Source organism: Manacus candei, unplaced genomic scaffold (genome assembly GCF_025592945.1).
Source record: "Manacus candei isolate 608988 ecotype Guabito, Panama unplaced genomic scaffold, ASM2559294v1 h1tg000071l, whole genome shotgun sequence".
Taxonomy (NCBI): domain Eukaryota; kingdom Metazoa; phylum Chordata; class Aves; order Passeriformes; family Pipridae; genus Manacus; species Manacus candei.
In genome coordinates this window covers 1172055-1198180 of record NW_026138119.1, presented here as the reverse complement: position 1 = coordinate 1198180, position 26126 = coordinate 1172055, and the positions used below count along the sequence as shown (strand labels likewise).

The 26126-nt window shown below is 46.4% G+C and overlaps 1 protein-coding gene across 2 annotated transcripts in view; it reads left to right on the top strand.

Annotated features, from left to right (window-relative positions):
- The window catches only part of NEK6 (NIMA related kinase 6), a 43263-nt gene that overhangs the window by 14817 nt on the left and 2320 nt on the right, over positions 1-26126 (top strand). Inside the window, exons 2-9 of one of the 2 annotated variants that reach the window (XM_051807586.1) lie at positions 604-725; positions 7718-7858; positions 8809-8871; positions 9432-9542; positions 12815-12923; positions 14161-14268; positions 20552-20646; positions 24501-24614. In XM_051807586.1, coding sequence (XP_051663546.1) covers positions 633-725; positions 7718-7858; positions 8809-8871; positions 9432-9542; positions 12815-12923; positions 14161-14268; positions 20552-20646; positions 24501-24614 — 834 coding nt within the window. In that variant the 5' untranslated portion in view covers positions 604-632. Of the gene's footprint in view, positions 1-600; positions 726-7717; positions 7859-8808; positions 8872-9431; positions 9543-12814; positions 12924-14160; positions 14269-20551; positions 20647-24500; positions 24615-26126 lie in introns of both variants that reach the window. The other variant, XM_051807587.1, reaches the window with a different exon arrangement.

Below are 26126 nucleotides of genomic sequence, written 5' to 3'. Positions count from 1 at the left end.
ACTTTGGAAAACTTTTACCTGAGAGTAACTCATGTGCTCAGCTGTTTCTGTGCAGCTGGAACAGCAGCTCCCACAGCCAGTGAGTGTCTGTTAGAGTGAAGATTCATTTGCTGAAGAAACAAGAGCCTTTTTTCTGCCTTCCCCCCATACTGTGTGTGCCCATGTTACAGTAGCTGGTGTTGGGAAGGATCTGCCAGAGATAAAGGCTTGTTTCACTGACAATTGTTAAAAGGACTGAGCAGTACTTGCTACAGAAGTTGTTCTGCATCACAGAAACACCCCACTCCCACAAATATTTCAAATACCTTTGCATTTTAAATTAGGAGTTAGTCATTGCCCAAGTGCCAGACATGCACTATTAATACACTAATCAGGTCAGGTTGTGTTCTTTGCTGAGTGAATACTTGCCAAAACTCCTGAAACAAGGGTGGCTTTGCCCTGTTCTGCTCCCGGCTCTGCCTTTGGGAGGGGTGTGAGTTACTGGGAGGGAGGGAGGGGAGGACTCTGCTGCTGCTGCCCTGAGCAACCCTGTGTAGGCAGTCCTGGGGAAGAGTTTCTGGCAGTGATGAGACTTCTCTCTCCTCTTTGTGTTCCCTCCAGCAGAACTGTGAGGCAGAGTTTGGTATGATACCATGGAAGGGCAGCACAACCACCCACATCATCTAGGGGACCAGAACAACCCTCTGTGCAAGCTGCCAGGGCAGGAATTCCAGCATGACCCTCAGGTAAGTGTGTGTGTGCCTCCAGGCTTTCTCCTTCTGTGTTTTCTTCCCTTCCTTCTATAAAGGTCCACAGATTTATTAGTATTTAGCCTCCTTATTTTTACCCCCCTCCTTTATTTCTAGTGCAGTTACAGCAGATTTAGGGTTTATCCAGTTTGGGATTCTACCAGCCAGCCACAGCTTCCTGAACCCAGGTTTTTTGATGATAATAAGAGAAAAAGGAAATAGTTTGATTTTTTTGCTTAGAGCAAGTATTTTTAAATCATCTTTATGAAAACATGCACTGTGTTGGCTTTCTCTTGTCTTTGATTCTTTGAAGAAAAGGCCAAAGTAAAGCATGTAAGTGAATAAATGTATTTTATCTCCTTTTATAGTTTAGTAATAAATGCCAAAGGGGTAATTACCAACAAAAAGCCCATCCTACATGGGTCTGTAGGCTGTCTGAGAGTCTGGAATCCATCCCACAATGCATTTTGTCTGTACTGTTAGAAAGTGTCACTGTGGCAGCTCATCTCTCTGCACCAGGGGGCTAAACCCAGGATGAACCTGCCTGCTGTGTAATGGTGACACTGGGATTTGGGGGCTGTGGCTGTGTTTTCCAGCCTGTTTGTGTGTTTACCAGAGTGATTCAGTGGTACCTGGGTGTTATTTTAAGGAGCAAACCAAAGGCATCCTGGCAGGGCTGTCAGGAAGCAGAGCCTTGTGCCTGTGGTGTGATGTTGCTGCAGGAGGGGGCTGTGCCTGTGCATTTCTCATTCCCAACGTGCAGTCCGGGGCTGATCCAGGTTCCCCAAACAAGAGCTGGTTGTTGGGAAAGCTCTGACACTGCCCAGGGTGGGCTGTGCAAACACAGGGAGCTGCCTACACACAGAACACAACCGTGCCTGTATCCTGGGAAAGTACCCTGCAATGGAGCAAAGCCCCCTCTCCTAATGCAGCAATTTGTCATATTAAGTCATTTAATAATAATTGAATCCCCTTGATTAATCTCCTAGAATTAGCCAGTTGCATTTTGAGCAATTAGGGTTAATTACTGCCTCATTTGGCAGGATAGTGCCCCTGTAATTATTTCATGAACAAGATTAGGAAGTGTTCCTGTGCAGCAGATACGTTCATGGCATCTTGGAGCACATGTTAGAATTTGTAATGACATAGTTAAGTGTAATTAGTAGCTAATAATCTATGTTCTGCTGTGATGCTGATGCTGAGTGGGCTCATTTTGCTGTATGGTCATTGTTAGTGAAACCTCCCCCCAACTCTGGTAGTACCCAAGTTGTGTTAATGGAGGGCTCTATTAACTCTTCTGAGAATGAGCTCATTTGGAATTGGAACTGCAGGAAGACTTTCTTTGGCTTTGCTGTCAAAATAACATTAAAAAAGCTGAAGAACAGAAATATACAGTCCACTGGAGAACTGGAAAAATGCATATTTCAAAATCATACTGTTTAGAGGGCAGGCTACCTTCCATTGGGGGCATGATATGAGTGCTGATTACCTATTTCTGATTTGCCATTTTTCAGGAGTATAATTATATATAATTTTCAAATCTCTGATACTTTTACCTGGAATAATCCAAAATGACATAATTTCTTTCCTCTGGAGATACAAGTATTGCAGCCATGCTGTGTAACAGCCTGTGGGAGGGAGGGAGCTTTGGGGAGATAAAATGGACCAAACTTGCCTTACCAGAACTGTCATGAACGGCAGCAAGAAAAACTTGAGCAGAAAATGCCAAAACTTGGATGAGGAGAGGGTCTGTGTGGAATTGCCCTCCCTTCCTTCCAATCCTCGTATTCAGAACTGCTGTGTCAGTCCCCCAAAGAGCAGAGCAACAGTGTGTTCCTCTCCTACAAAATCTTCCTGTAATTGTGCTACTTCCTAGAGCTTTTTCTTTTCCATTCTGACAGAGGTGTTATTTCTGCTTTGTAACTCTTCAGTGCAGAGTGCAAGTGTGTCAGGCTTTTCTTTCTGCCTCTAACTGCTGTAGTTTAGTTAAGAAGATGAAACTTCTGAGTAATGCTGGATATTTAGAAGTTTTGTATAATACAAAAATAAACCCAAAAACATAAGAAAGGGCCTAATAAAATAACAGTTTTGGCCTCTGCCTCCCTTACCTGCCCAGTGTTACCCCAAGGAAGCTGGTCAGCAAGAGGAGGAACATTTTCCAGCAATGTTCCAAAGTGTCAATTATAGGAGCCTCCAGATTACTGAGTGTTTACAGCAGTAAGGAATAAAGGATACTTAGGAGTAAATCAGTGATATAAAAATATGGAGCTATAATTTTTCAGTTAGTTTTCATACTAAATGAACACTATAACTCACTTTTAAACAACCCTTTTATATACTCACAGCTTAGCAGCAGAGCTGCTGAGGTTATTTCTATTATTTCAAGCTGGTATTTCTCTCTTTCCTTATCATGCTCTAGTACAAATATCTGCTGGTAGGGACGGCCAAACTTTGAAATTCAAGCTAAGTTCTTCAACAAACTTTAAATTCCAGGTACCAGGTGAGGTGAAGGATGTTTTATGATGACTGTGTAGTCTAGTTTTGAAGCTCAAATTGAAAAACCTGATGTATTCTTCAATAATTACTTGGCTACCTGTTTGAAGGGTAATCCATATTTTAAAAGTTTCCTCATCTCCTGCGAGCTTAGAAGTTCTTCCTTTAATCAATCTGTCCTAATGTGTTCTCATAAATTCACACTGGAATTTCAACCTCAAAGTATGCAAAATCCTTTTCAGGTAGGCATTATGGAACGGAGGCAGGTGTGCAATTTGGGACACACTAAAAAGGTTTGAAGCACTGATGCTGATAGTAAATCACTGCTTGTGAAATGTGTGTGTTGTACTGGAGGGGCTGAAGCCCCCCCAGTCCTGCTGCAGATGTCTTTTAAAGGTGAAATTAGTTACAGTAAATGTCATTCAGATGAAGGATGCACTTTAGAAGCAGGAAACCGTTCCTTTAAAATTAATGATGCATTGCAAATATCAGAAAAAAAAACTTATATCCAGCGTAAAGATAATTAAAATTCAGGTCAGAAGTGTATGACTTAGTCGGGCTAAATTTTTTAATGAGATTTCAGAAAATTAATTGGGCGAGTACGTTTTTCCTCTTCTAAAGAATATTTCATTTCGTGGCTCTACAGGAGAGATGCTTTTATTGGCATCTGAAGATTGCAGTGTCTGACTTTTTAACTGTTGGTTAACCCATCTTTAACAATTTTTAGGCTGATTACAAGTAATCTAATCCTGACCTTGTAGCCACTTGAGCAGGCTGCTGACTGGTGCCTGCTTTGCACGTGCCAGTCAGCACTGAAACAACTGATTTGTGCTGAATTAACACCAGCACCCCGGGTTTGTGGTGTGCAACTGGCAGGGAACGTTCCCCTTTTCCAGCTCATCCAGGCTGGGATTTCCCAGCCCTGTGGGGGAGCAGCTGCACAGACCTGGCTCTGCACAGGCCACAGGTCAGGATTTCCTGATACTTTGGGATTTGTGCCCCAAATGAGGGGTTAGGGCTGCAGCAGAGCTGCCCCCACAGTTCTCTTGGGGCTGTTCAGGTTTTCCCCAGATCTTAAGGAACTACAAAGAGGTAAATTTATTGACCAAACACTAATTGGTCTGGAGATTGAGAGTCTTTCCACAGAACAGGTTTTTCTTATTCTTCCTTATCCCAAAATACAGATTCTGAGCTGTACAACTACTCATGAAGAACAGTAGAACAGAGAAATGTGTTCAGGGGGTGTGTCCCACTGCGTGTGCTTGGAGCAGGATTTGGAGGGAGTTGTATCCAATGTCCAGGTGTGAAGCTCAACCTGTTTGAGTTCCTTGTGCACAGCCTGTGCAGCTGCCTCTGGTGCCACTGGATATTTTTAGTATTACAAGACCTTACTAATTCTGTTTTGCTGAAAATCTTGTAATACCTCAACATTTGAGGCTAAAAGCCTGGCAAACTTCTCCCTCAAGTACCGTGACAAGGGCTGCTGTTCCAGCTTTTGCCAACTTTGGAATTTGTGCTCTGGCATCAGTGATTCCATCTCACAGAGCACATGTCTGCCAGAGGAGATGCCCAGAAGAGCTTGTTCTTGGAATAATCTCTGCCTTTCTGCTTAAAAATGAATGGCCTTTTTATTCGAATGAGGAATTAACTGACTTTGATCTTTGGCTTTTTATATTTTTTTTTATGGAGCAGGAAAAGAATGAGACTTCATTGTGAGGATGAAGAGAACAGTCTTTGTCTCAAAACAATTTCTTCCCCTTCCTACATCTGCCCTGGGAACAGAAATGTGCAAACAGCCCCGTTTTCGTAGTGTCCAGTGGTTGGAGCTCTTTTGGTTTGGTTTTTTAATCCCCTTCTTTTTCTTTTTAATTTTTTTTTTTAATTCAAGCTCCATCACTGACCTTGAGACCTGATCTGCAGAGTTTTGACTTTGCTGCTCTTGTGCAGACCCGGGCCTGAATCTGTCCTGAAAATGAGAAAATGTGGTTTTGATGGACAGGTTTGAAGGTGGTGGTGGTGTCTAATTTTACACATAATTTATGTACATGAAAACTCTGAGTTTTACAGAAATAAGGATCGTGGGTTGTTTGAATGAATAGGGGTTGGTTCTTTGACAGCTTTATGAAGAACTGTAGTGGTTAATTGTAGAAGGGTGTGAAAACAGTGGGGTTCCCCATGTCAGAAGTTGTGAAATAAGTGAGATGTGCATAAGGCCAGATTACAGGGACGGTGTTCAGAGAAGGCAGATGTTTCTTAGGTATTCTTTGTGTCCTTACAACAGTTTTTGGCAGAGTTTCCTGCTTCCCTTTAACGCAGCATAGCATAAGGGAAGGAAGGCTGAGTTTAAAGCTGAGGGAAAATGGCCTGGGATCAGTAGGGAGCTTTTGGTGTGGTTGGTGTAACCTGAGGAGGGTTCCTGGTTTGTGCTGCAGTCAAACATCTTCTCCCTCTAGGAAAGCTCTGTTACTTTAATTAGGTCTGATAGGTTGTGATAGCAAATGCAAATCTGGGTCATTGCATATGTAAATATGCAGCTGCAGTGCTGGGGGTGCCAGAACACGTCAGCTGAGGTGTCCAACATCACCCAGCACCACCTCCAGCCCCCCCAACACCACCTCCAGCCCCCCCAGCACCACCTCCAGCCCCCCCAGCACCACCTCCAGCCCCCCCAGCACCACCTCCAGCCCCCCCAGCATCACCTCCAGCCCCCCCAGCAGCCCCTTCCCATCTTACTGAGATGGGCGCTGATGAGTGTTCCTGTTCATCAGATCCCTGCAAAGAGAGATCACAGCCAGTTTAAATGGACAAGGTGCAGGGGCTGATTCCTTGGAACACTTGCTTGTCTGCTTTCATCCCATGTTGCCTTGCTCTGGTGTTCATTCAGTAAGTTAAAGGAGAATGTTTGTAACCAATAAAGCAGTGGGATTTTAGCATTCTGCTCTTTATCTGATGATCTGCAGGATACCTTTTCCCTCATCAGTGACAGGATGCTCCCAGTTCATTGGATAGTGTGCACTGCCAAACTTGGAGAAATGATTCCTGAGTCTTTATTTTGGGATTTTTTTTCTTCTGTAAATTCAGTATTACTCCAAGCACAGCACAAGCACTGAGAGCTGACCCAAACTTTGGTTGCAGCCACTGGCTGGTGACTTGTTCCAGAGTGAAGGGGAGACTAAAATGATGTTGGAGGGAAACACTCCCTGAGCTGTTTAAAGGAAGCACTTGCTGGAGTGCCCTTCCCCTTTCTGTGCCACCTGCCTTCAAGAATAGCTCAGTCTAACTCAGCCTGTCACCTCTGGGCGTTGTTGTTCAGGCCTTGAACAACACACCTTGTTGTTGTTCAACACACCTTGAAATCTGAAGGCATTTTGAAATGCCTGATGGATGTTTTCTGTTGTTGTTGAGTAGTAATCTGTTTTATTTCTGTTGCAAAGAAAAGAAATCCAAACTTATTTACTCATCAAAATAAACATACACTGGAAGAGACCCACACAATGTCTTGTATGTGGGGCTGACAAAAGATGCTGGACTGTTTTACCTGCATTTTAAATCTTAATTCCAGCCTCTCCCTCTGTGGTGGGAAATGACAGTGGTGGGAATAGTCATCTCCTCAAACATCCAGCTCTCCCAGCCTGCTCTGGGACACTTGTGCTGGGATTGTCTGCTCAGGGCTGGGCTGGGGCTGATGGCTCGTCCCTTCCCCACCCTCCCCTTGTGTTGGGTACTTCTGTTTTTGTGGTTTTTGATGCAAACTGAAATGGCTCAATGCTGAAGCTTTGGAAACGTTCTGCTTGGCACGTGTGGTAGTTCTGAGTAATTAATTTTCATCATTTCTTCTTTAAGCATTGTTTGGCAGTCATACTGATTATGGAGGGGAGCGGGCTGGCTCTGGGGAGTGATCCCCAGTCCCTGCAGGCCCTGCTCCCTGCCTGGCTGTTTACCTGGGGCTGCTGCAGGGCTGTGGCAGCTCCCAGGTGGCACAGGCAGGGAGAGCTGGAGAGGGGCTGTGGGACAGGCAGGGAGAGCTGGAGAGGGGCTGTGGGACAGGCAGGGAGAGCTGGAGAGGGGCTGTGGGACAGGCAGGGAGAGCAGTGTGGGACTAATTAGTTCCTTACACACAAGACCAGACTTTCATTCCCTTCTGGAAAAAGTCATCTGGCTTCAGCCTGTCCCTGGTAGCTCTGCAGGCTGTTGATGGTTTGGGGGCACACCGTGATGAGTTTGTGGGCACACTGTGATGGGTTTGGGGGCACACCATTCTGCAGAGGGACCAGCCCAGGTTCCACTGTGACCATCAGTGGGAGCAGGAGGTGTCCAGCCCAGGTTCCACTGACCATCAGTGGGAGCAGAGGTGTGCAGCCCCCGTGGGAGCAGAGGTGTGCAGCCCCCGTGGGAGCAGAGGTGTGCAGCCCCCGTGGGAGCAGAGGTGTGCAGCCCCCGTGGGAGCAGAGGTGTGCAGCCCCTGTGCAGCCCCTGAGCAGTCCCTTGCCCCGCAGAGGCAGCTGACGGCGTTCCCGTACCGCTGCACCCTGGCAGACTTCCAGGTGGAGAAGAAGATCGGGCGAGGCCAGTTCAGCGAAGTCTACAGAGCAACGTGTCTGCTGGACAGAAAGCCTGTGGCGTTAAAGAAAGTGCAGGTGAGCACCTCAGTTCACAGTCCTGCTGCTCAGAGCAGGATGGGGATGTTTTAAGGGCCTGCCCAGATCACTTGGAGCCAGAGAACTGCACTGCAGGGTCCTTGTCCCTCTGCTCCCTGGAGGGGCTTTCTGTTTCCAAACCAGAATTATGTAGCAGTGGTGCAATTTCATGTTTATTTTAAATTTCACCTCTTTATAAAGTAAATAGATTTTAAATTGAATATTTAAAGTTATTTACCAAATGAGATTGTAGTTAAATGTGTGTGAAAGAAGGAGGCCCTCTGGGCTGTGGGGATCCTGCCATCGTGACACAGCTCAGCATGGGAACATGGAGCACAAGAGGGAACAGTGCCTGAGCCTGCTTGTGGAGTTTTAGAAGAATTTCTAAAAAACTTAGTTGCCAGCAGTGTAGATTTGTAACTTGACTGAAAGTATTGGGCAGTGTCCAGACTAGCATTTTGTTTGAGGAGATTTCCCTTTAATCCTTGAACAGACCCTGTAAACTCTCATTTCTAGTGACTTACTCTCTGACTATTACAAAATGAATATTAATGCTCAATGTTATTGTTAATTATCACAGAGAAATTAGTGGAGGCTGTATCTGTTAAAAAGGGAAAAGTAAACACTTTGTCTTTTATTTTCTGGATGAAATTAACAGTAACTAAAGCAACAAAAATCACGGCAGTAAATTCACAAACTACTGTCTTTATTTTCTGGGCTGCTTAGAGCATTGCCTACAGGTTCCAAAAATAGTTTTGCCCCAATGTTAGCCCTGTAGTGGTTTCAAAATAAAGAAAACATTGATCTTTATTTGATCTGGGGATTGTGTGAATGCTCATTACTGTAGAGGATATACAAATTGGGGAAGGAAAGACCAACTGCTTGTTAAAGTATAAAGTGCTTTTTTTGTTGTTGTTTCATTTTTATCTTCTGTGTTTTTGTCTTTGAAGATTTTTGAAATGATGGATGCCAAGGCTAGGCAAGATTGCATTAAGGAAATTGACCTCCTGAAGGTAAGGATTTTCATGACTTTTTCCAGGTTTTTTGTTGTTGTTGTTGTTTTGAGAAAATAATTGTTTTCAGGTTGGCAAATAAAGCTTATAAATATATAAACTTATAGAAGCATAAATAATCAGAAAAATCAACTGGTGTATGCAATTTGTGCATTATTTTCCTCTGTCAGAGTTTTAGTGTAATTTTGTTCTTTTAAGGGGCAAAGAGACCCTGAGGGGTACTGTAATCAACATTTGGGGTTTGTTTATCTTTAATAGGGGAGAAAAAACTCAGTTATTGCTTAACAAGACTTCTTTCAGGACACTGTTTTTAAATGTTCTGCAAGTTTGCGATAGAAGGGGTTGTGTCACACTGTTGGGGTTGAGTTGCTCTTTACTCAAGACACTTTTCTTATGCTGTGCTGGTGAGAAATGCTGTTTCTTGGGGGTGTTAGTGTGTGGTGACTCAGAGCTGTGTGGCTGTCCCTGCTGTGCTCACCGGGACAGCGGGGCTGGGTGTTGTGTCTGGAGCTGTCACTGCTCCAGCACTGTGAGTGTTCTTGCATTCCCTCCTCCTGCAGCAACTGAACCACCCCAACATCATCAAGTATTTGGACTCTTTCATCGAAGACAACGAGCTGAACATTGTCCTGGAGCTGGCTGACGCTGGAGACCTCTCCCAGATGATTAAGGTAGGGATGTGTCCATGCCCAAGGTGCCACAGACATCCAGGACCAGGCACACGCGGGCTGGGGGCAGCACAGCTGGGCTAGGAACACTTTTGTTCTCCTTCTGCAGCTTTGCACACCCAGGGGGTGTTTCCAGACCTGAACCAGTGTCTGGGGGCATTTTAAATCCCCCAGGCCGTGCCATGAGCTCGTGGGCAGAGCTCAGAGGGGAGCGAGGGTCTGAGGTTTGGTGGGACATGTGTGCCTTTGGCAGGGTTGATTTACTCAGCCTGTGATTGATGGGGACAGTTAATTACTGTTGGGTTCAGTGTTCACATTGTCTGTCTGCCACTCTGAAGACATTCAAGGAAGTGTATTGACTTTCTATGCAATGGGGATTTGGGTTTGAGAAAATGTTTCAAGTACTTGTTCTTCTTTTATGTTGCTCTTAGGAATACTTGTATTGCTGCAAACCAGCTTTAGTTAAGCTGTTACCACCTGCTTTTATATTTTCTTTGACATGTTAATCTTTAGACATACATCCCTTGTGAGAACAGATGTGTTATATCATGTTTGTTAGCACTCTCAACCTTCTCTCCATGTTTTACCTGTTTTTTGCCATCATTATTCTGTAATTATCATAAATGAATGTTTGGAAAGTTCTCCTCCTCCTTGTTGTCACAGTTAAAATATCTTATTAACAGATTTGTTTTCTTTGCCAGCAGAGCCATGAGGCACTAGGCCAGGGGCTGTCAAACAAGTTACACTCAGTCCATAGTCAATGGCTAAATTTGCAGGATCCGGGAAAATCTGCTCCGTCTCCCGGGAGAGCCCCGGGCGGGCGAGCTGGGAACAGGCAGGTGGCAGAGGCACTGGGGAGAGCCCCAAAATCCCAGATCCAGCCTCAGCAGGGGAGGCTGAGAGGGATGTGTCCCAGCCCGAGGGGTGAGCACTGGGGTGGGGGCAGAGCTGCCCTTGTGCCCCCGCAGGGCTCGCTGGGGTTGCAGCTCTCACTGTTCCCTCGTGCCTTCTGCCCTCCAGATCTGGAGAAACTTGCAGATCTTCTCAGGCCTTTCGTTGTTGTGGTTACAGGTGGGAAAAGAGGATTGTGAGAGCAGGAGTTGGGGCTGTGTGTGGCCATCCTGGGCTGTGCAAGAGTCTTGCTTGATTTTTAAGTCTCAGCTTGTAAAAAGTTTTACCTACAGAATCGTAACATTTCATGATATAAAATATTGCATTTTTTTGTCATCTGCAGTTTTTAGTTTAAAACATCCCTTACTGATAAATATGTTCATTTGTCTATTTGTCCTTTGACTATTTAATTTTTTTAAACTTGCTTTGTGTGTCATTATAACAGGAGTTAGATTTTCCAAAGCATCACTGGTAGGTTCTTGGTTTGGTGCCTTGCCCAGCACTGGACTGTGCTACCTGTCAGTGCTGCCTGGCTGCTCTGTGTTCTCTCTGTATTTCAGGCACGAAGAACATGCATTTGTTTTTTTTCAAGGTCATAGAAATGAAGTGTTTCTATTGGTGCAAATCTGGGAATTCCATTTTTTTGGTTGTTTTTTTTTAAGAGGTAAAAAATGACCAAACCCTAAATCCAGGAGGGAACAAAAGCCTCCTTGTCAGTATAGCTCCAGTGCAGCAGTGGGGTTTGCAGTCACCCCCAGCCCTCCCCGGGGAGCTGCAGCTGATGGAGGATTTTCCCTGGAACAGCAGTGACAACACTGGAGGTGTGAGGGTGATAAAGCCAGGGCTGTCTCTGTCACGCCCCGGTGCCTGCATTATTTATGAGGATGTAGAGCTGCAGGAAAACCCACCTGAGAGTTGGGACTTCCTTGTAAATGTCAGGCGAACCTTATTGGACATGACATTTAGAAAATTATCACTTGTGGTCTTGCATATCCACTCTTAAATACTTTATTGAGAATTAAATAATTTTATTGTGTATATAACACTTCCTCCCTCACCCTCTGTAATTCCCTGTGCGCTCTCTCAAGTTTTGGGTTGGAACTGTTGCAATCTGTCAGATTTGCTGCCTGGGGAATTGCACAGTCGTGCCCCTTCACAGCTGATCTGCAAAGGGAAATTTGCCATTCCTGGAGTCAAACACGAACCAGTAACAGCATTTCACATGAAATGGAAAATGTGACAACGGACATCAGATGTCAGTGCTGGGAGGGAAAAGCACGAGGTGCAGCAAAGGGCAGCAAACAGTTCCCTTCCTTTACTCTCCTGCAGATGGGAATTCTCACAGGGATGGTGCAGCAGGGCAGCTGTGTTAGCCAGGAGGGTGTGCAGCATTCCAGAGGTGTTATCCAGGGACACTGTGTGTGACAGAGCACGGGGATCAGTCTGGAACCTCTGGAGGGGTGTTCTGAGTGTGTTAGTGCTGTGGTGGAAGGGTGGCTCAGCATCCAACCCAGGAGGAAGCCAGGCGCAGTCAGGGCCCAGCATCCAGAGCCTGCAGGTCTGGGGTGCCTTGGCAGAGCCTGTGCTCTGCTGGAGAGGAGGGAGCAGCTGAAGATCTGCAGTGTCTGCCCTTCACTGGGGTCTGCAGCTGGTCATTTAGTCCTGTCATAAGTTGACAGTGACTTCAGTGTTGCAGAGGTGCAGCACCACACTGCTCTCTGTGCTGTGGCATTACAATTCCCGTGATTTTGGGAGGCTCAGGCAGCCAGAGGTCCATGGAACCTGTGCTGGGTACAGCCTAAACACCCACAAAAAGGCCTTTTTCCAGATGTGTGGCTGCTGATCAGGGTGTCTTTCTGCTCGCTGGAGAGAGTGTAGTTCATTTAGTATTCCTATTATGCATAAAATAGAATATATTATTCTACCTGATCACAGAAGAAACACAGATACTTTATTGATGCTCTGGCCATCTTTTAAAAAAGGGAAGCAGATTTCCTTGTCCTTGTTAATAGATGATGCAAGAATGAATGTTTACAAGGGGTTTTTTAATGGTCTTTTGTTTCTTAAGGCAAAATATTTGAGACATTTGTTGTTTTGAGGCATTAAATATGTTTTACAAGGTAATTAAGGAGATTAATGCTAATCATAATTGTGTCCATTCAAAAATGTCAAACCTATTTAAGCATATTTTTCATAATAGTTGTTAATTAGTGAACTGCATCGAAGTTTCCATACAGGGAGGAGGAGTTGAAAGCTAATCAGAAGAAAAGTCTTGCAGGTGCAGATCTGGAAGACATGAGCAACCTGCAGCTGACTACCACAATTCCAGGAACGAGTCAAATATGTTGCTTTTTCACTGATCTTTTATTTGTTTCCTCCCACAGTATTTTAAGAAGCAGAAACGGTTAATCCCGGAAAGGACGGTGTGGAAATATTTTGTGCAGTTATGCAGTGCAGTGGAACACATGCACTCCCGCAGGGTGATGCACAGAGGTAACATTAATTCAGTCTCTTTTCACTGAATAATGATATAATGTTCCAATTAGTAAGCGCCTGCATTCAAAAACAATTATGCTGATGTTCAGCCAGTGCATGTTTGGAGAGGCTGGAGCTGGAGATGGATCCCTCCTTCTGGCTCTGCCTCATTGTTAGAGGAGTCAGGCCGGAGTGAGCGTGGTATTAGGAAGATGAGCTGCTTTGTATTCCAGACACTGATATTAAGCAGAAGTGTCAAACTTGCCATTAGAAAAGTGTCAGAAATAAAATGCTGAGACTCCTGGATACAGTGAACTCTTAAGAAATAGTCTTCATTATATTAGCTGTGACCTTAGAGAGCTGAGAAGAGTTTTCCTGTCTCGCAGGCTTTTCTGAAATATTAATACAAATATGTCCCACACTTTCATAACCTGTTCTCTATTTTCATTAATTATTTTTGAATTCCTTGTCTTAGAGTGCCTCGTAACTTTGAGCTCTATCCAAAAATTACGTTGGTGCTTTCAGAGTCAGTGAAGTGCTTTGTGAAGGACTGGACTCAGGAAATGCAAATATCCCAAAAGGCACCAATCTCTGCTGCTTGTTATTTCCTTGCTCCTTTGAAGGAGTGAATTCTTCACTGTATTTTTCAGCAGTGTGATATCATTTTTGCTCCTTTATGCATCCCCTGATGCAGTTTATCAGTTGCACCTGAATTAGGTCTGTAATTGGTGGCTGAAATGTGGAGCCTCTTGCAGAGTCTGCTCTGACGTGAGGAGAGAGCCTCTAACTCAGTCCTGATGTTCCTGCTTGGGAAACTGGGGTTCTAGAGATTTCTGTACTCCATGAACCAACTGGGCTGCACAGAGCCCAGAATTTATGCATATGTGGAACAGTGATTAGCCTTTGCATGAGGGGATGGTGGTGGGCAGTACAGTTTCCTGTGGAAAATGAGCATTCCCAAAGAGAACCGGGCTTGTTGCTTTGATTTCCAGCAGTTAGAGGTTGCCTCTGTTCTGTTGAGCTGTTTCCTACATTTTCCCTCATTGGTATTTCTCGTGTGCTGGGAAGTACACTCTGATTTTCATGTCTGTGCAGAGCTTGAAGCCTTGGAAGATTCAGGCTATCAAAGCTCTAAAGGAACACGGTTCTGCTCGAGCCCCTTTGTACAGCGAGTGCTGCAGGCGATGCTTCTATTGCAGTATTAGAACCAAATAACCTTTTGTGGCTTTGACCTTTTACCTTTTTCTTCTTGCAGACATAAAACCAGCCAACGTGTTTATAACAGCCACAGGGGTGGTGAAGCTGGGAGATCTCGGATTAGGCCGGTTTTTTAGTTCTAAAACCACTGCAGCACATTCCTTAGGTAAGCTGGTACTTGTTAAGCAAGCCCTGCCGTGCAGTTGTCAGCTGTGATGTTCAAAAGCAGTGGTGTCTGTCCTCTGACGGTGACAGAAGTGGGATTCAGTGGATCCTGGATCTCCAGTGATGTGCATTCCAAATGCTCTTCATAGGCATTAATAGGTATCTTCTGTTTTAAAGCTTCGCTTGTTATTTTTTTCTGGAAGGTCTGGCCTGGTAAGCGTGTGATTTTTAGCAAATGTAACAAATGCAGCTTTTCCACTCTGAATATCCTGTTTGCCTGCACTGTGCTTGCTGGAATTAAATGTCACACCACCACCTTTTACAGCCCCTGACCAGGGCTGTCACTGTCTGAGGTGGGTGAGGTATTCAAAACCCTCGTGGTTCATCTGTTCCAAAAAGGGGCTGCACTTGAAATTCAGCTTAGGCTTTAAAGGTCCAAGCTTTCTTCATGTCTTTCACATAGCTCAAAGTTGTCTCCCTCATTTTTACCATTAGCATTAACTCCAGTGCTACAGAAAATTCCATAGTATATACAGTTCATTGTTTAAGTATTTCCTAATTGTGTCTGTAACCTCTTAAGAGATGATTTTCCATTTTTATTAATGGGTCCCAAAGGCTCTTCTGTGTTAGAGCACTGAGGGAACTTTGGCTTCTGGTGCAGTATTTAAGCTCTTTTACATTTACCTCTCTCAGTTGATTTTGGAACACACGACATTTGTTTCACTCTTTGTTTTGTGCAGTTTCCTCCACTGAGTGTGAGTCTTGCTGATCCTCTCTTGGATGTGTACAAACCTCACTGATAACACTGCCCAGAACACTGGGCTCCTCAGTGCTCAAGGAAGGAAGATTCCTGCCTTGCTTTGTGTGTGCTTAAAAAAATAGGAGCATTTCTACAGTTTACTGGCATAAAATAGGAGATTTCAGATTTCCCTTTGCATCAAAAGCTGTTCTAGGATATATCCCCACTGTGCTTAATAGATGAAAATAAATCCTTTTCACAGAAAGTTACAATCACATCATCCAAACAGGCCAAAATATGATCATGTCTAATTATATGATCTTATCTAGTTTGACTGCTGCACTTATTATATTAATAAGAATAAATTGGGGCTTGGAAACTGGCTGCACATGTAAGCCAAGCTTGTGACCTTTAGCAGGGCTGCTCTCTCTTAATTGAGAAAGCTCGAGCAGGGAGAGCTCAGCCCCTTGTGCCTTCCCTCACATCACGGTGCCCTGGAAACAGGTGACTGGGGTGCAGAGCACTGAGGGAGAGGCACTGGGGCTGGAGAGGGATGGACACCCCACCATTTCCAGAGATTCTGGAGCCACGTAAAAAAGAGCGTTTTAACAGTCAGGAAATTTGCAGACTTGAAGCTTCTTCCTTTATTTTTGGTAATTGGGCAGAGATGCAGGTTTTCAGCAGCAGGAGTGGGCTGGTCCTGGTTTTGGTGCCATGAAGCTGCTCTGTGGGTGCTGTGAGTGCTGAGCCCGCAGTGCCCGGCCCAGGCCGCGGTGCCGAGCGGGCACTTCCCAGCCCACGTTGCCCCGGCAACCGCCCCGAGCCATCACTTCCCTGGCTGCTGACCCATGAATTCAGTGTGCAGCTTATGCAAATATATTCATCTCATTTCTTCCCTTGGCCGTGTTTGCTCACATCAGGCTGGCACAAAGGGCATCAGGCAGCCCCGACCCGGCTGACAGGTGTAGTGGCGGCTCGGCAGCGCCGCGGCGGGAACGGGAGCCGTAATTAGAGCAAGGAACAGAATGAACGTCACATGAATTACCAGGCAGCAGATCATATTTGTCAGGAAGGATTGCATACATAAAAATTAAGTGACAGTACATGCCGGGGTAATGAAAGAAAAATGAAAGATTTGCCTGTACACAGCTCGTGAGACGCCGGCGAGCGCCGGGCTCCGAGCGCGCGGATCCGCCGGAGCAGCGCCGGGACGTGGGCAGGGAGAGCCCTGGCCCTGGGAAAACCTCCATGGGCAGACCTGCCAGAGGGGAAGCGTGGACACCTCCAGCCTCCCCCGGTGTTGGGAGAGGCAGCAGGAACCAGCTGGGGCGGGAGGGGTGCAGGGGTTCCCAGGAGCCCCCTCGGCTGTGCTCTCCCTTCCCCGGGGAGCAGGCAGGACAGTTTTGCACAGGGGAGAGCTCTTCCTGCACAAGCCTTGCCAGCAGATTCACGTTTTAAAGGTAGTGGGTGTAGCTGAGGTGAATTTTACTACTCCTTGTTACAATGTGGTGGCTTGCAGTCCTTCCTTCCCTAGTTTTAGACTTTGGAAAACTTAACTTCAGTAAATAAATACAGAGAATTTCTATCAATATTAGAATGGATAACTTTTTGAGAACTGGTATAATGCCCATTTTTAGCCAAATAAACTTGGCATTATCTAAAGCTTCTGACTGGCTTTACATTTTGAAGAAACAAGAGAGGAAAAAAACAACAAAAAGAAAAAAACAAAAGAAACCAATTTTACACAGAATAGTCTTGTTTTGGAGCAGATGATTTATTATTTATTCTTGGACAAGAATGTACTTAGAGCAGATTTTCCTTTTGGGGGATGCACACAAGTCAAAGCTTCCCAGTTTAGAACATGCCAACAGCCATGGATGGGGGTCTGTGGGGTGTTACCTGCCCCTTCTGGATGGGAGGGGGTGCAGGGACTGAAGAGCTCTCTCATAAATGGTCTATTTGCCTTTCCTTTTTTCTTTTTTTTCCTTTACTTGCCAAGCCACTTTGCCATCTGAAACAAAATCCCAGGGCTTGGAGGGGCTGGTAAACAGGGCTTGGTTAGAAAAAATGGACACAAGAAATCCACAGAAAATGTCAACAGCCAATATTGTGGGGATTTTGAGGAGTTTTAGCCTTTTGGTCTGAGCCTTGAGTAGAGTATTTGTGGAAAAAAAGGTAGATGCAGAATTTCTGCAGGTATGTTTACATACATGTAAAAACCAACTAAACAAATAAACCCAAAACAACCAACTGTGTGATTAAATACTAATAAGAAAAATAAAATAGAGAGCCTTAAGGCAACAGGTCTGGTAACAACAGCTGCAATATTATGCTCAAAATATTTATTGTTTTTTTCTAAGAAGAAGTAGATTTCATCTGCTTTTTTTGTTTGTTTGTTTTCTCCCTTGAAACAACTCGTGGGGCACCTCACACTGAGTTTTGAAGGAATTTAAAGTATATTTTAGTGCCTTTGACCACAGTTTCACTTTAGCTAATTCCTGAATTCTGCTTCTGGGAGAAGCCCTGAGCCAGCTCAGAGCCTGTGGGAAACACTGTGTCCTGGTTTCAGTGTGAGTGTGAATCAGACTCCTTTTGGTTGTGCCCATGAGCAGCCAGGGCTGAGTTCCACAGGCAGCATCAATCCTGGCTGGGCTGTGTTTGCACAGGGACATGACCCGGGGCAGCTGTGGTGCCTGTGCACACTGGGGGTGCAGCTGCACAGGTAGGGCTGTAATTCAGACTGTATGAGAGGGAAGGGTTTGGAATTGTATGTCTGGAATAACTTTGCTGCCTTTGCCTCTGTGTTTTCCTGATGAAATAAGAGACTGCTCCTGTTCTAACTGGGAATAATTAGCATTTCCCTGCCGAGGGAGCTGCAGCTCTCCAGAGCTGTTTGTTGCTGTGGTGCTGTAGCTGCACCCGGGCAGTGTGGGGGGAGCAGGGATGCTCTGGCATCACTGGAGTGGCTCGTGGTCAAGTGAAGGGTTTCAACTCTCAGGAGCAGAGCAGGAAGCTCCTTACTTAGCCATAACCTTCCCTATGGTTTGGCAACCTTTATGGCTTCAAAGGCATTGCTCTGCCACCTGGTGAGTGATACTGAATCGGAACAATATTTTGTATTTCCAGCAGGGCAAATGCCAAAGAAAGTTTCTGATGAACAGTCTCTGATTAGACTGTTCCTGTCAAATTGACTAATGGGATGCAATGGTGAGCCCTGACTGATTGCACTGGAAGCCTTGTGCAGTTTTCTAGAAGAGGCTCATTAGGGGAGATTCCCACGTAATGCTGGACAGGCCATAAAGAGAATTGGGCTTGTCAGTCTTTTATCATGACAGTTATTTAAAAATTAATGCATCAGTTTTGAAACGCAGAGCCCTGCTTGTTTGTACATTTGCTGCCAAGGCTCCAGTAATGGCAGGTAAATGTGGTGGGTGGACTCCAGGAAAGGAGCTCAGGCGTGGAGAGCTCGGGAGCCAAGGATGTAGTGGAGCAGATTAATGCCCGGCCGGGAGGGAGGGCACTGAGCCGTGGCATCCAGGGGGGCACAGGCTGATCTAAACCAGGCATTCTCTAGACCAGGCATTATCTAAAACGACAGTGGTGCTGCCCCAGCAGACCTGGCTGCCACAGCCTCAGAGCCCACCCGTTCCTGCTCCGGGGTGGTCACGCAGTGACCGGAATAACTGAGCCCGGGAGCAGCCCTGGCACTGGGAGCAGGGGCACTGGGAGCAGGGGCACCTCGGGGCAGGGCTGGGGCTGCCCTGGTGCTCCCTCCTGTGCCCAGCTCCCGGAGCTCCTGGGGGTGGGAAGAGCAGCAGCACAGGGACGGTGCAGGCAGGGAAGTGTCTCACGCCAGTGCTCAGTGGAGGCTTCCAAAACTGTCCAAGAACTTCACTGAATGAGTCACTGCTGCTGCTGCAGCTGCATATTTTTAATCAGGAAGATGAATCAGTGCTGTCCCAGCCAAGTCAGTTCTTGCACAGAGATCTGGCAGCTGTGTGGGGGTTACTGTGCTGTCCATCGTGTGTGTCCTCGTGCACAGGGGAGAGAGCTGTGGAAAGGCTCGTTGGGCTCTCTGAGTGAGTCCTGTCTGCTCTGGGTGTCCTGTGAAGTCACTCTGTGTAGTCTATTAAAAATATTAACAGAACTCTGGTCTCTTCTATACACAGGGGCCTTTCACTGGCAATTAAACCCAGCCAGATCTGGGACTGTGTCAGTCTGACTTGCTCCTCCTCAGCACGGAAACAAAATAATCTCCCTGTGTTATTTTTCCTCTGTTGTGGTTTGTATAGGATTTGCAAAAATGTAACTTCTCATTAGGGTACCTTCACAGTGAAAGGGGAGTAATTTCTTACTTAATGACCTGAAAGCATGAGCTGAGTTCACCATGCAGGGCAGCTGATTGCTGAACATCTTGGGGGTCCAAATAAATGCCCAGCTCTGTGCTGGGTCACCTGTGCAGGTGGCAGGGGTTGGGTTTTGCCTCTCAAGGCTGTTGCTTTCTCCCCAGAACTCATTTATTTCCCACAGTGCAGATCCCTCCTCAGGAACGTTGGGGAAGGTGGTGGCTGTTCTTCCCCCTCCACCTCCAGCACTGTCCTTCAGCTGCTTATTAGTCCTCCAGCTGTCTCAGTCAGCATTTCAAATGGAGAAATTGTAAACTGAATGTTACAGGCAAATTAAACATTTGCCATCTTGTGAGGGAAAGGTCTTTAATTAGGAGAAGGATACACTGGAATGCCAAAAGGAAAAAAAAAATTGACAGGGGACGGACAAGCAGGGGAAGCAGGAGAAAAGAGCATATACAGTCCTTGGATGTTTTAATAAATGATGTATCTGAGGATTATTTGATGTAGTTGAGACTGCCAGGATGTCTTGTATTTTCAGTACCACAACTGAAACTTATTTAGGATTTAAAAAAGAACCTTTTTGAGGTAAGGAATTTATTAATAATTTCCTGTAACTTCTGTCCAAAATACTGCAGTAAATTTCTTTTGATAAAATACAGACTTGTGGAAGTAGCTGGAAATCCCCCAGCTTCTGACGTGACTGCAAGTTGGAGCAGGGTTTTAAAGTTTGGCTTGATTATCTAGGTTTTTGCAGTAAGATTTGGCCCTGTGTGGAGCTGTTCCCTCCCCCCTGTGCTGCAGTTCCTGGTGACCCGTGCGAGGTCCAGGGAACACCTGGGTTGTGTCCCAGTCGAGCTCTGGCTGAGCAGAGTCCTGGCATCCCCCCACACCTCAGTGCAGGCATGACCCTGTCCCGTGGCTCTGTCCACCTGGGACACTCTGGAGGTCCTTGGGAGCCTGGAAGGGGAAGAAAACCTTTCTCAACCCTCAGAAATACCGCAGATATTTTCACTAGCATTCCCCATCCTGTGGCTCTGTACCTGATGATACATCTGATCCTATGCCTTTGACACCATGATCTGTCTCCACATTTTCATGCATCTCTTCCAATGAGCCCTTTGTGCCCCCTGACCCTTTAGTGAAGTGCCACAGTCCCTTTGTGAGACAATAACCTCGTCTGTCTGTTTGTTTTGCAGTGGGAACTCCCTACTACATGTCCCCGGAGCGAATACACGAGAACGGCTATAACTTCAAGTCTGATATCTGGTCCCTGGGCTGTTTGTTGTATGAGGCAAGTACCTTCTCCCTTCTTGCCCTGGGTTTGTCCTCCCCACACAGCACGGGGCAGTGCAGGGGCCAGGCTGACTGCAGGTACTTGTGGAGAAACCCAAGGAAAAGTTGTCTGGCTCAGTGTTGGCCTGTGCTGTCTGAGCACCAGCAAAGGGGCTGTGCCTGCACAGCACCTGCACAAAGTTCACTTAGGTCACAGCAGATGCTGAGGATGCAGCCATGGAAAGCCAGTTCACTGCATCCCTCCTTCCTGCTGGGAGCAGAGCTCTGTCAGGGCAGCACAGTCACAGTGTCTTCAGAACACTGCATTTGTTTTGGAAATAGCAAATCCATTTGAATGTGAGCTACTGGTTTCTTAGAATCAATTCTGACCAATTGCAGTATTTTAATTCTGGGAGTTTTCAATGAAGAAAAATAGAGGTTTTTATGTAATGTGAAATGAGGGTCTTTAACTATCAGACTATGGGTGGAAGTTTTTCTGATTGTACATTGTGTTACAGCTCAAGGCACAGACCCAGAGCAGACACATTTGGATGAACTGCCCAGTGTGCAACTTGTTCCTTAAAGCTGTTACATGTATTTTGAAAATAAGTGCTATGATTTTATAACAGTGTTTTCAGTTCTGTGATTTTATTTTTAGCAGGGAGCAAAGGGTATCGAACAGTCTTGTACTCATTTATAATCTAAATCTTTTTTTAAATGGATGCATCTTCAAATTCAAGTGAAAGTGCATGTCAACATTTAGAAAGCTTTTATCCCAGCCCAGAGAATTAAAAATCTCTGGGATATTTAATAATAAGAATATTGTTCACGTCCTCTTTGGATAACAAATTATGTGAACTGGTGACATTTTGCTCCTCAGTACAACTTCTTGGAACCATATGGAATTAGGGAAATGTAGTTCTTTTTGTGAGCACATCAGATGTGACAAATACTCTGGCTAAGCCTGTACTTCAGCTGGTTGGTTAAACAAACATCCCAGGACAAGACAGTATAAAAGTCAGTTTTCCCATAACATTGCTGTTCCCAGAGGGATTCAGAGCTTGCCACTGGTGGGTCCTTCAGGGAAGAGCATCATCTCCCAGAGCTGAGTGTCTGTCCAGGGGGTGGGCACTGCCCTGGGTGTCACCCTGTCACACTGCCCTGGGTGTCACCCTGTCACACTGCCCTGGGTGTCACCCTGTCACAGTGCCCTGGGTGCTGATGTGCTGCTGCAGGGGGTGACATCCCAGGGGTGTGAGCCTGGAGAGAGATGGGCTGGGAACCCAGGGAAGGAATCCATCAAACCCTGCTGAAGGCACTGAAGAGCCTGGGGGGCTCCACTCCAGCAGCACAGTGGGCCCAGTAACATTTATGGGCTGGAGTGGGGTCCAGAAACTGCTCGTGGTGACACCCGGCAGTGCCCAGAGCCGGGCACGGTGCCAGTGTTGTTAAATTGAGTGGCTTTGTGCTTGTCTTCAGATTCCCAGTGCCTCTAAGGAAAGAATTCAAGAGACTTTGAGTAATTCCCAAAGCAGCAGCATCTGCATTCCACTCAAAGGCTGGTATTTTTTTAATAAAGGGTGGTTTTGCTTGTAATGCTTCTAATGAGATGCTGCAGGCTGGGATGATCCAGTACAGGTGTGTGTACCTGGGTCTGCTGGGGGTGTTTGAAAAGGGATTTGGAGATTCAGCTCTGGGAACAGGGGAAGGAAGTCTGACCTCCCAGTAATTTCTTGTGCTGGGTCTCAGGGGGAGTTGCCAGTGTAGGCTCCGAGGTGAGGGCTGGCCCTGCCATGGGGGTTGGCCTGGCCAGCTCTGCCAGGAGCAGTCAGGGTGGCCCCAGTTGGCCTCCACCCCTCGGGTGCTGCTGCAGTGCCAGGGTGCTCCAAGTCCTCCCGGGCTGAGCTCCTGGAGATGGGATTCCAGATTTATGCAGAGAGAAATATTTAGCGTTGTGCTAAGATATGTTTTTGTTGCAGGCAATATGGTCCCCTTATGGCACAGGAGTCTTGGTACTCCCTGTATTTCGAGAAGCTGAATTAATTGCACACTAAACATAATTCTCTGGTAGGAGTAGCAGTACTACAGGAACATCTGAGAGCTTTGGCGTGTGAAGCGGTTTTAGATTCCCTTCCTACGTAGGTAAGGCTTAACTTAGGGAGCAGGAGCTGTGAGATCTTGCAGATTCCAAGGAGGACTTGACAGGTACCAATTCTGTGTTCAGTAGTTAAACAGCTACTTGACTTTTTAAACTTTCTAGAATTTCAAAAGTTAAACATGGGATCTGTGTGTCTTTGAAGGAGCTGTGTTTTATCTGCACTAATTTCTTGTAAGGAGAATGTTTTTCCATTTGGCTTAAGAAGTAAGGAAGGGGGATGCTTGTTTGGGTATGAGTCACTTCTGATATTTCTCCAGATAGATTGTGCAGATAAGCTGCAGAGATTTAATGTACAAATTGCCTTCAGAGACATGCGTGTCCACTGGAATCCACTTAGGGAACATTGAGGGCTTTGGGACATGATGCCACATAGCACCACTTAACTTTGACATTGATAATCATACAGTGATTTTTATTAAATCTTATCAATATAGTAGTAACTGTCTTCATCCCTCACTTCCTGTAGATGTCTGTCAGCAAGATAACTTGGAGGGGATAAAAATAAGTTGTTAATTCCCAGAATGTAGCTACAAGCACTGACTTCAGCAGTTGTGGCAAGACAATCAATTCAGGCAGTAACAGGGATTCCCATCTCGCCGTGTCCGAACCAGCCGTGCTGCGTGGTGGGTGTTTGCCAGGGGGATCTGCCTGGCCTGGGGTAATTGCTCTAATCAAAATGTCAGGAGCAAAGCCCAGTGTGGCATCACAAACTGCAGTTAGTGAGATCCTTGAGTGCCTGTGGTCATGGCCCTGCTCTGCTCAACGCTGGGTGCCCTCTCTTTCCACTTTAATTCCCTGCATTTACCGTCCCAAACCCCACAGTGTTTCCTTTTCAGTGTTTCCCTTCCATTCCTCCCCTTTGGCACATCACTGCTTAACTAGCCCTGGAATGAAAAGTGAATGGGAATTAGAAAATCCCTCTCAACCTCACTGGCATTATTGATGTTTGTATTGAGATCCTGGAGACCCTGGTTAACCCTTGCTTGCCTTGTGTGCTTTCCCCATTGCCCCCATTAGTGTTCTGCCTGGCCCAGCCCTTGTGCTGGGCTCTCTGCGTTGTGTTCACCGATCGAGAGCAGTTGGCCATCAATCCTAATTGGAGAGGAGAGTCTCTAATTGGACTCTAATTTTTCTCCCACTGATTTGCCTGTTACTGACAGTAATGAAGCAACAGTGATACTTCACCTCTTGCCTTCAGAACCTTCCAAACGCTCTCACCTGGTACTGGGCTCCTTGGGAGCCCCTCAGGTCTGTAGGTTTATGAGGAGTAGCTTAGGTTACTACTGGTAGTAGTGGTGAGGAGGAAGAAACACAGTAACTTGAAATCCTTTAAAAGACAGGTTGATGATTTAAAGCAAGGGTCGTTTATCCTGGTGTGTCCTGCACTGCTCAGCACTTGGAGGTGTGTTGATGGCACTGATTGTTTGAGAGGGTTTCATAGTTGTCTTAGAGCTAGTTGGGTTCTTACTGATGCTCTCAGTGGTCCAAGCATCCTATTTCTTGTTTTTTTCCCTTGGGAAGCAGAGCAGTGCCTGGCACCAGCCCTGCCAGGGCTGCAGAGCTGTGGGATCCTGGAGCAGTGTGGGTGGGGGCAGGCTGGGAGCAGCAGCCTCCCCTCACTGGCAGAGAACAGAACTGGCTCTTGCAAACTGGCAGCACTGAGGGCTCTCAAATACTTTGTGTTTCTGAAACCTCTTCTGGTTTTTCCTCTCCAGATGGCAGCTCTGCAGAGTCCCTTCTATGGAGATAAAATGAACCTGTTTTCTCTTTGCCAAAAGATAGAGCAATGTGACTACCCACCTCTTCCAGCTGAACATTATTCTGAAAAGGTAAATTGGGAGTGTGTTTGCAGGGGAATGGGATGGGGGTGCAGGGAAGTTCCTCCTGGCACGGGGAAAGGGAACCTGGGAGGAGAACCCCCCACATCCAGGGCAGAATGGGGGATGGCCTGGGGGTCCTGGGTACCTGGCTGAGGAAACAGCTGTTGTGATGTCTGAATATTGGCAAGCTAAATCGAGATAAAAAAAGGTTTCTTAATGTGGAGAATATTTTGGAACTGAAAGTCTGGGGCGCTGGCAGAAGCCAGCAGTGTGCCGTGGGAAAGCCCTCTCCTTAAAACAACATTCCATAAAACAGCACTGAAATGTTTGTTCATGAAGTCTTCAGTGTGTAATGAAGGGGGGAAGGATTCTTTTTAAGAAAAAGAGAAGAAAAGCCATTTAGTTTAATGCAATAAGCATCTCTACAGCAGCTGCACTGGGGCTTTTTAAGGTTGTGCATCTGAACGAGAGGGATGGGAGCAGCCACTGAAGCACGAACCCATGTCCCTGTGCCTGGTGACACTTCCCTGCAGCTGCAGACACGCCTTGGCTTTCCTCAGGGCCTTTTGAGAAGGGCTTTGCTTTTTTTCTCCCTTACCTCGACAAAGCAGCTGGTTTTCCTTACCTCCTCCTTCCTTACAGTTGCCTCCTATTTGGAAGGAAATGGGTAATGGAATTTTAAATGTTCACTGTATCCTGTGGGGCTTTTGTTTTACTCCCCCTCCGAGTCCCGAGGAGCGAGGCAGGATGCCTGGGAAATACCGTGTGCAGCCGGGAGCAGCCGGTCTGGTCTCCACCCTGGGAGGGGCCCCACGCTACACGTTGTGTTTTGCTTCGTTTTGACTTGCCAAGGATCTCATGCAAAACGATGCTTTGAGAACTAGTCTGTAAAAGTGCATTTCTGCCTTTCCCCCCGAGCTGCCGGGGCAGCCCCGGCCCCGCGCGGTCCCTCTGCCGAGCTGCTGCAGCTCTTGCACTCAGGATATGCCTGCTGGCAGCAGGAATTAGTGTAAGCTGACAGATGTGTTTCCTGTCTGTACAATTACTGTCTGTTTGCTTCCCTCTGGCAGTGCTAAGGAGTGTGTGTAGTGCAGTGCTGGTGCGGGGTGAGGTTGGTTTGCAGCTCCAAGCGCCGGGTCCCAGAGAACTCGGCTCCAGATGGTTCCTGCTCTATCCATGGGATGCTGGAGAGGCCGTGCCTGTGGCTGCAGCTCCTCTGCCCTGCTCAGGGAAACAGCAAACAGCTCCAGTCCTGTGAGGGTTAGAATGGGGCTGCACCATCAGCAGCAGTGTGGTAGAGATTTGTAGATTGGTTCAGAGGAACAAGGCAGAGCGTTTGGGGCAGAACGCTGGCTCTCGTGGTGATTCCTCTTCTCTGTGGCCTTTTGTGGCTCACAGTCCAGATCCTCCTGTGAGCAACTGTGTGCTGCTGGTAGCAGGAGGAGGAGCTGGGACTGTGGCCAGGACTGGTTTTCTATATTGGGAGAGCTCTGCTGTAACTGGAGATGAGGGCTGGCAGTG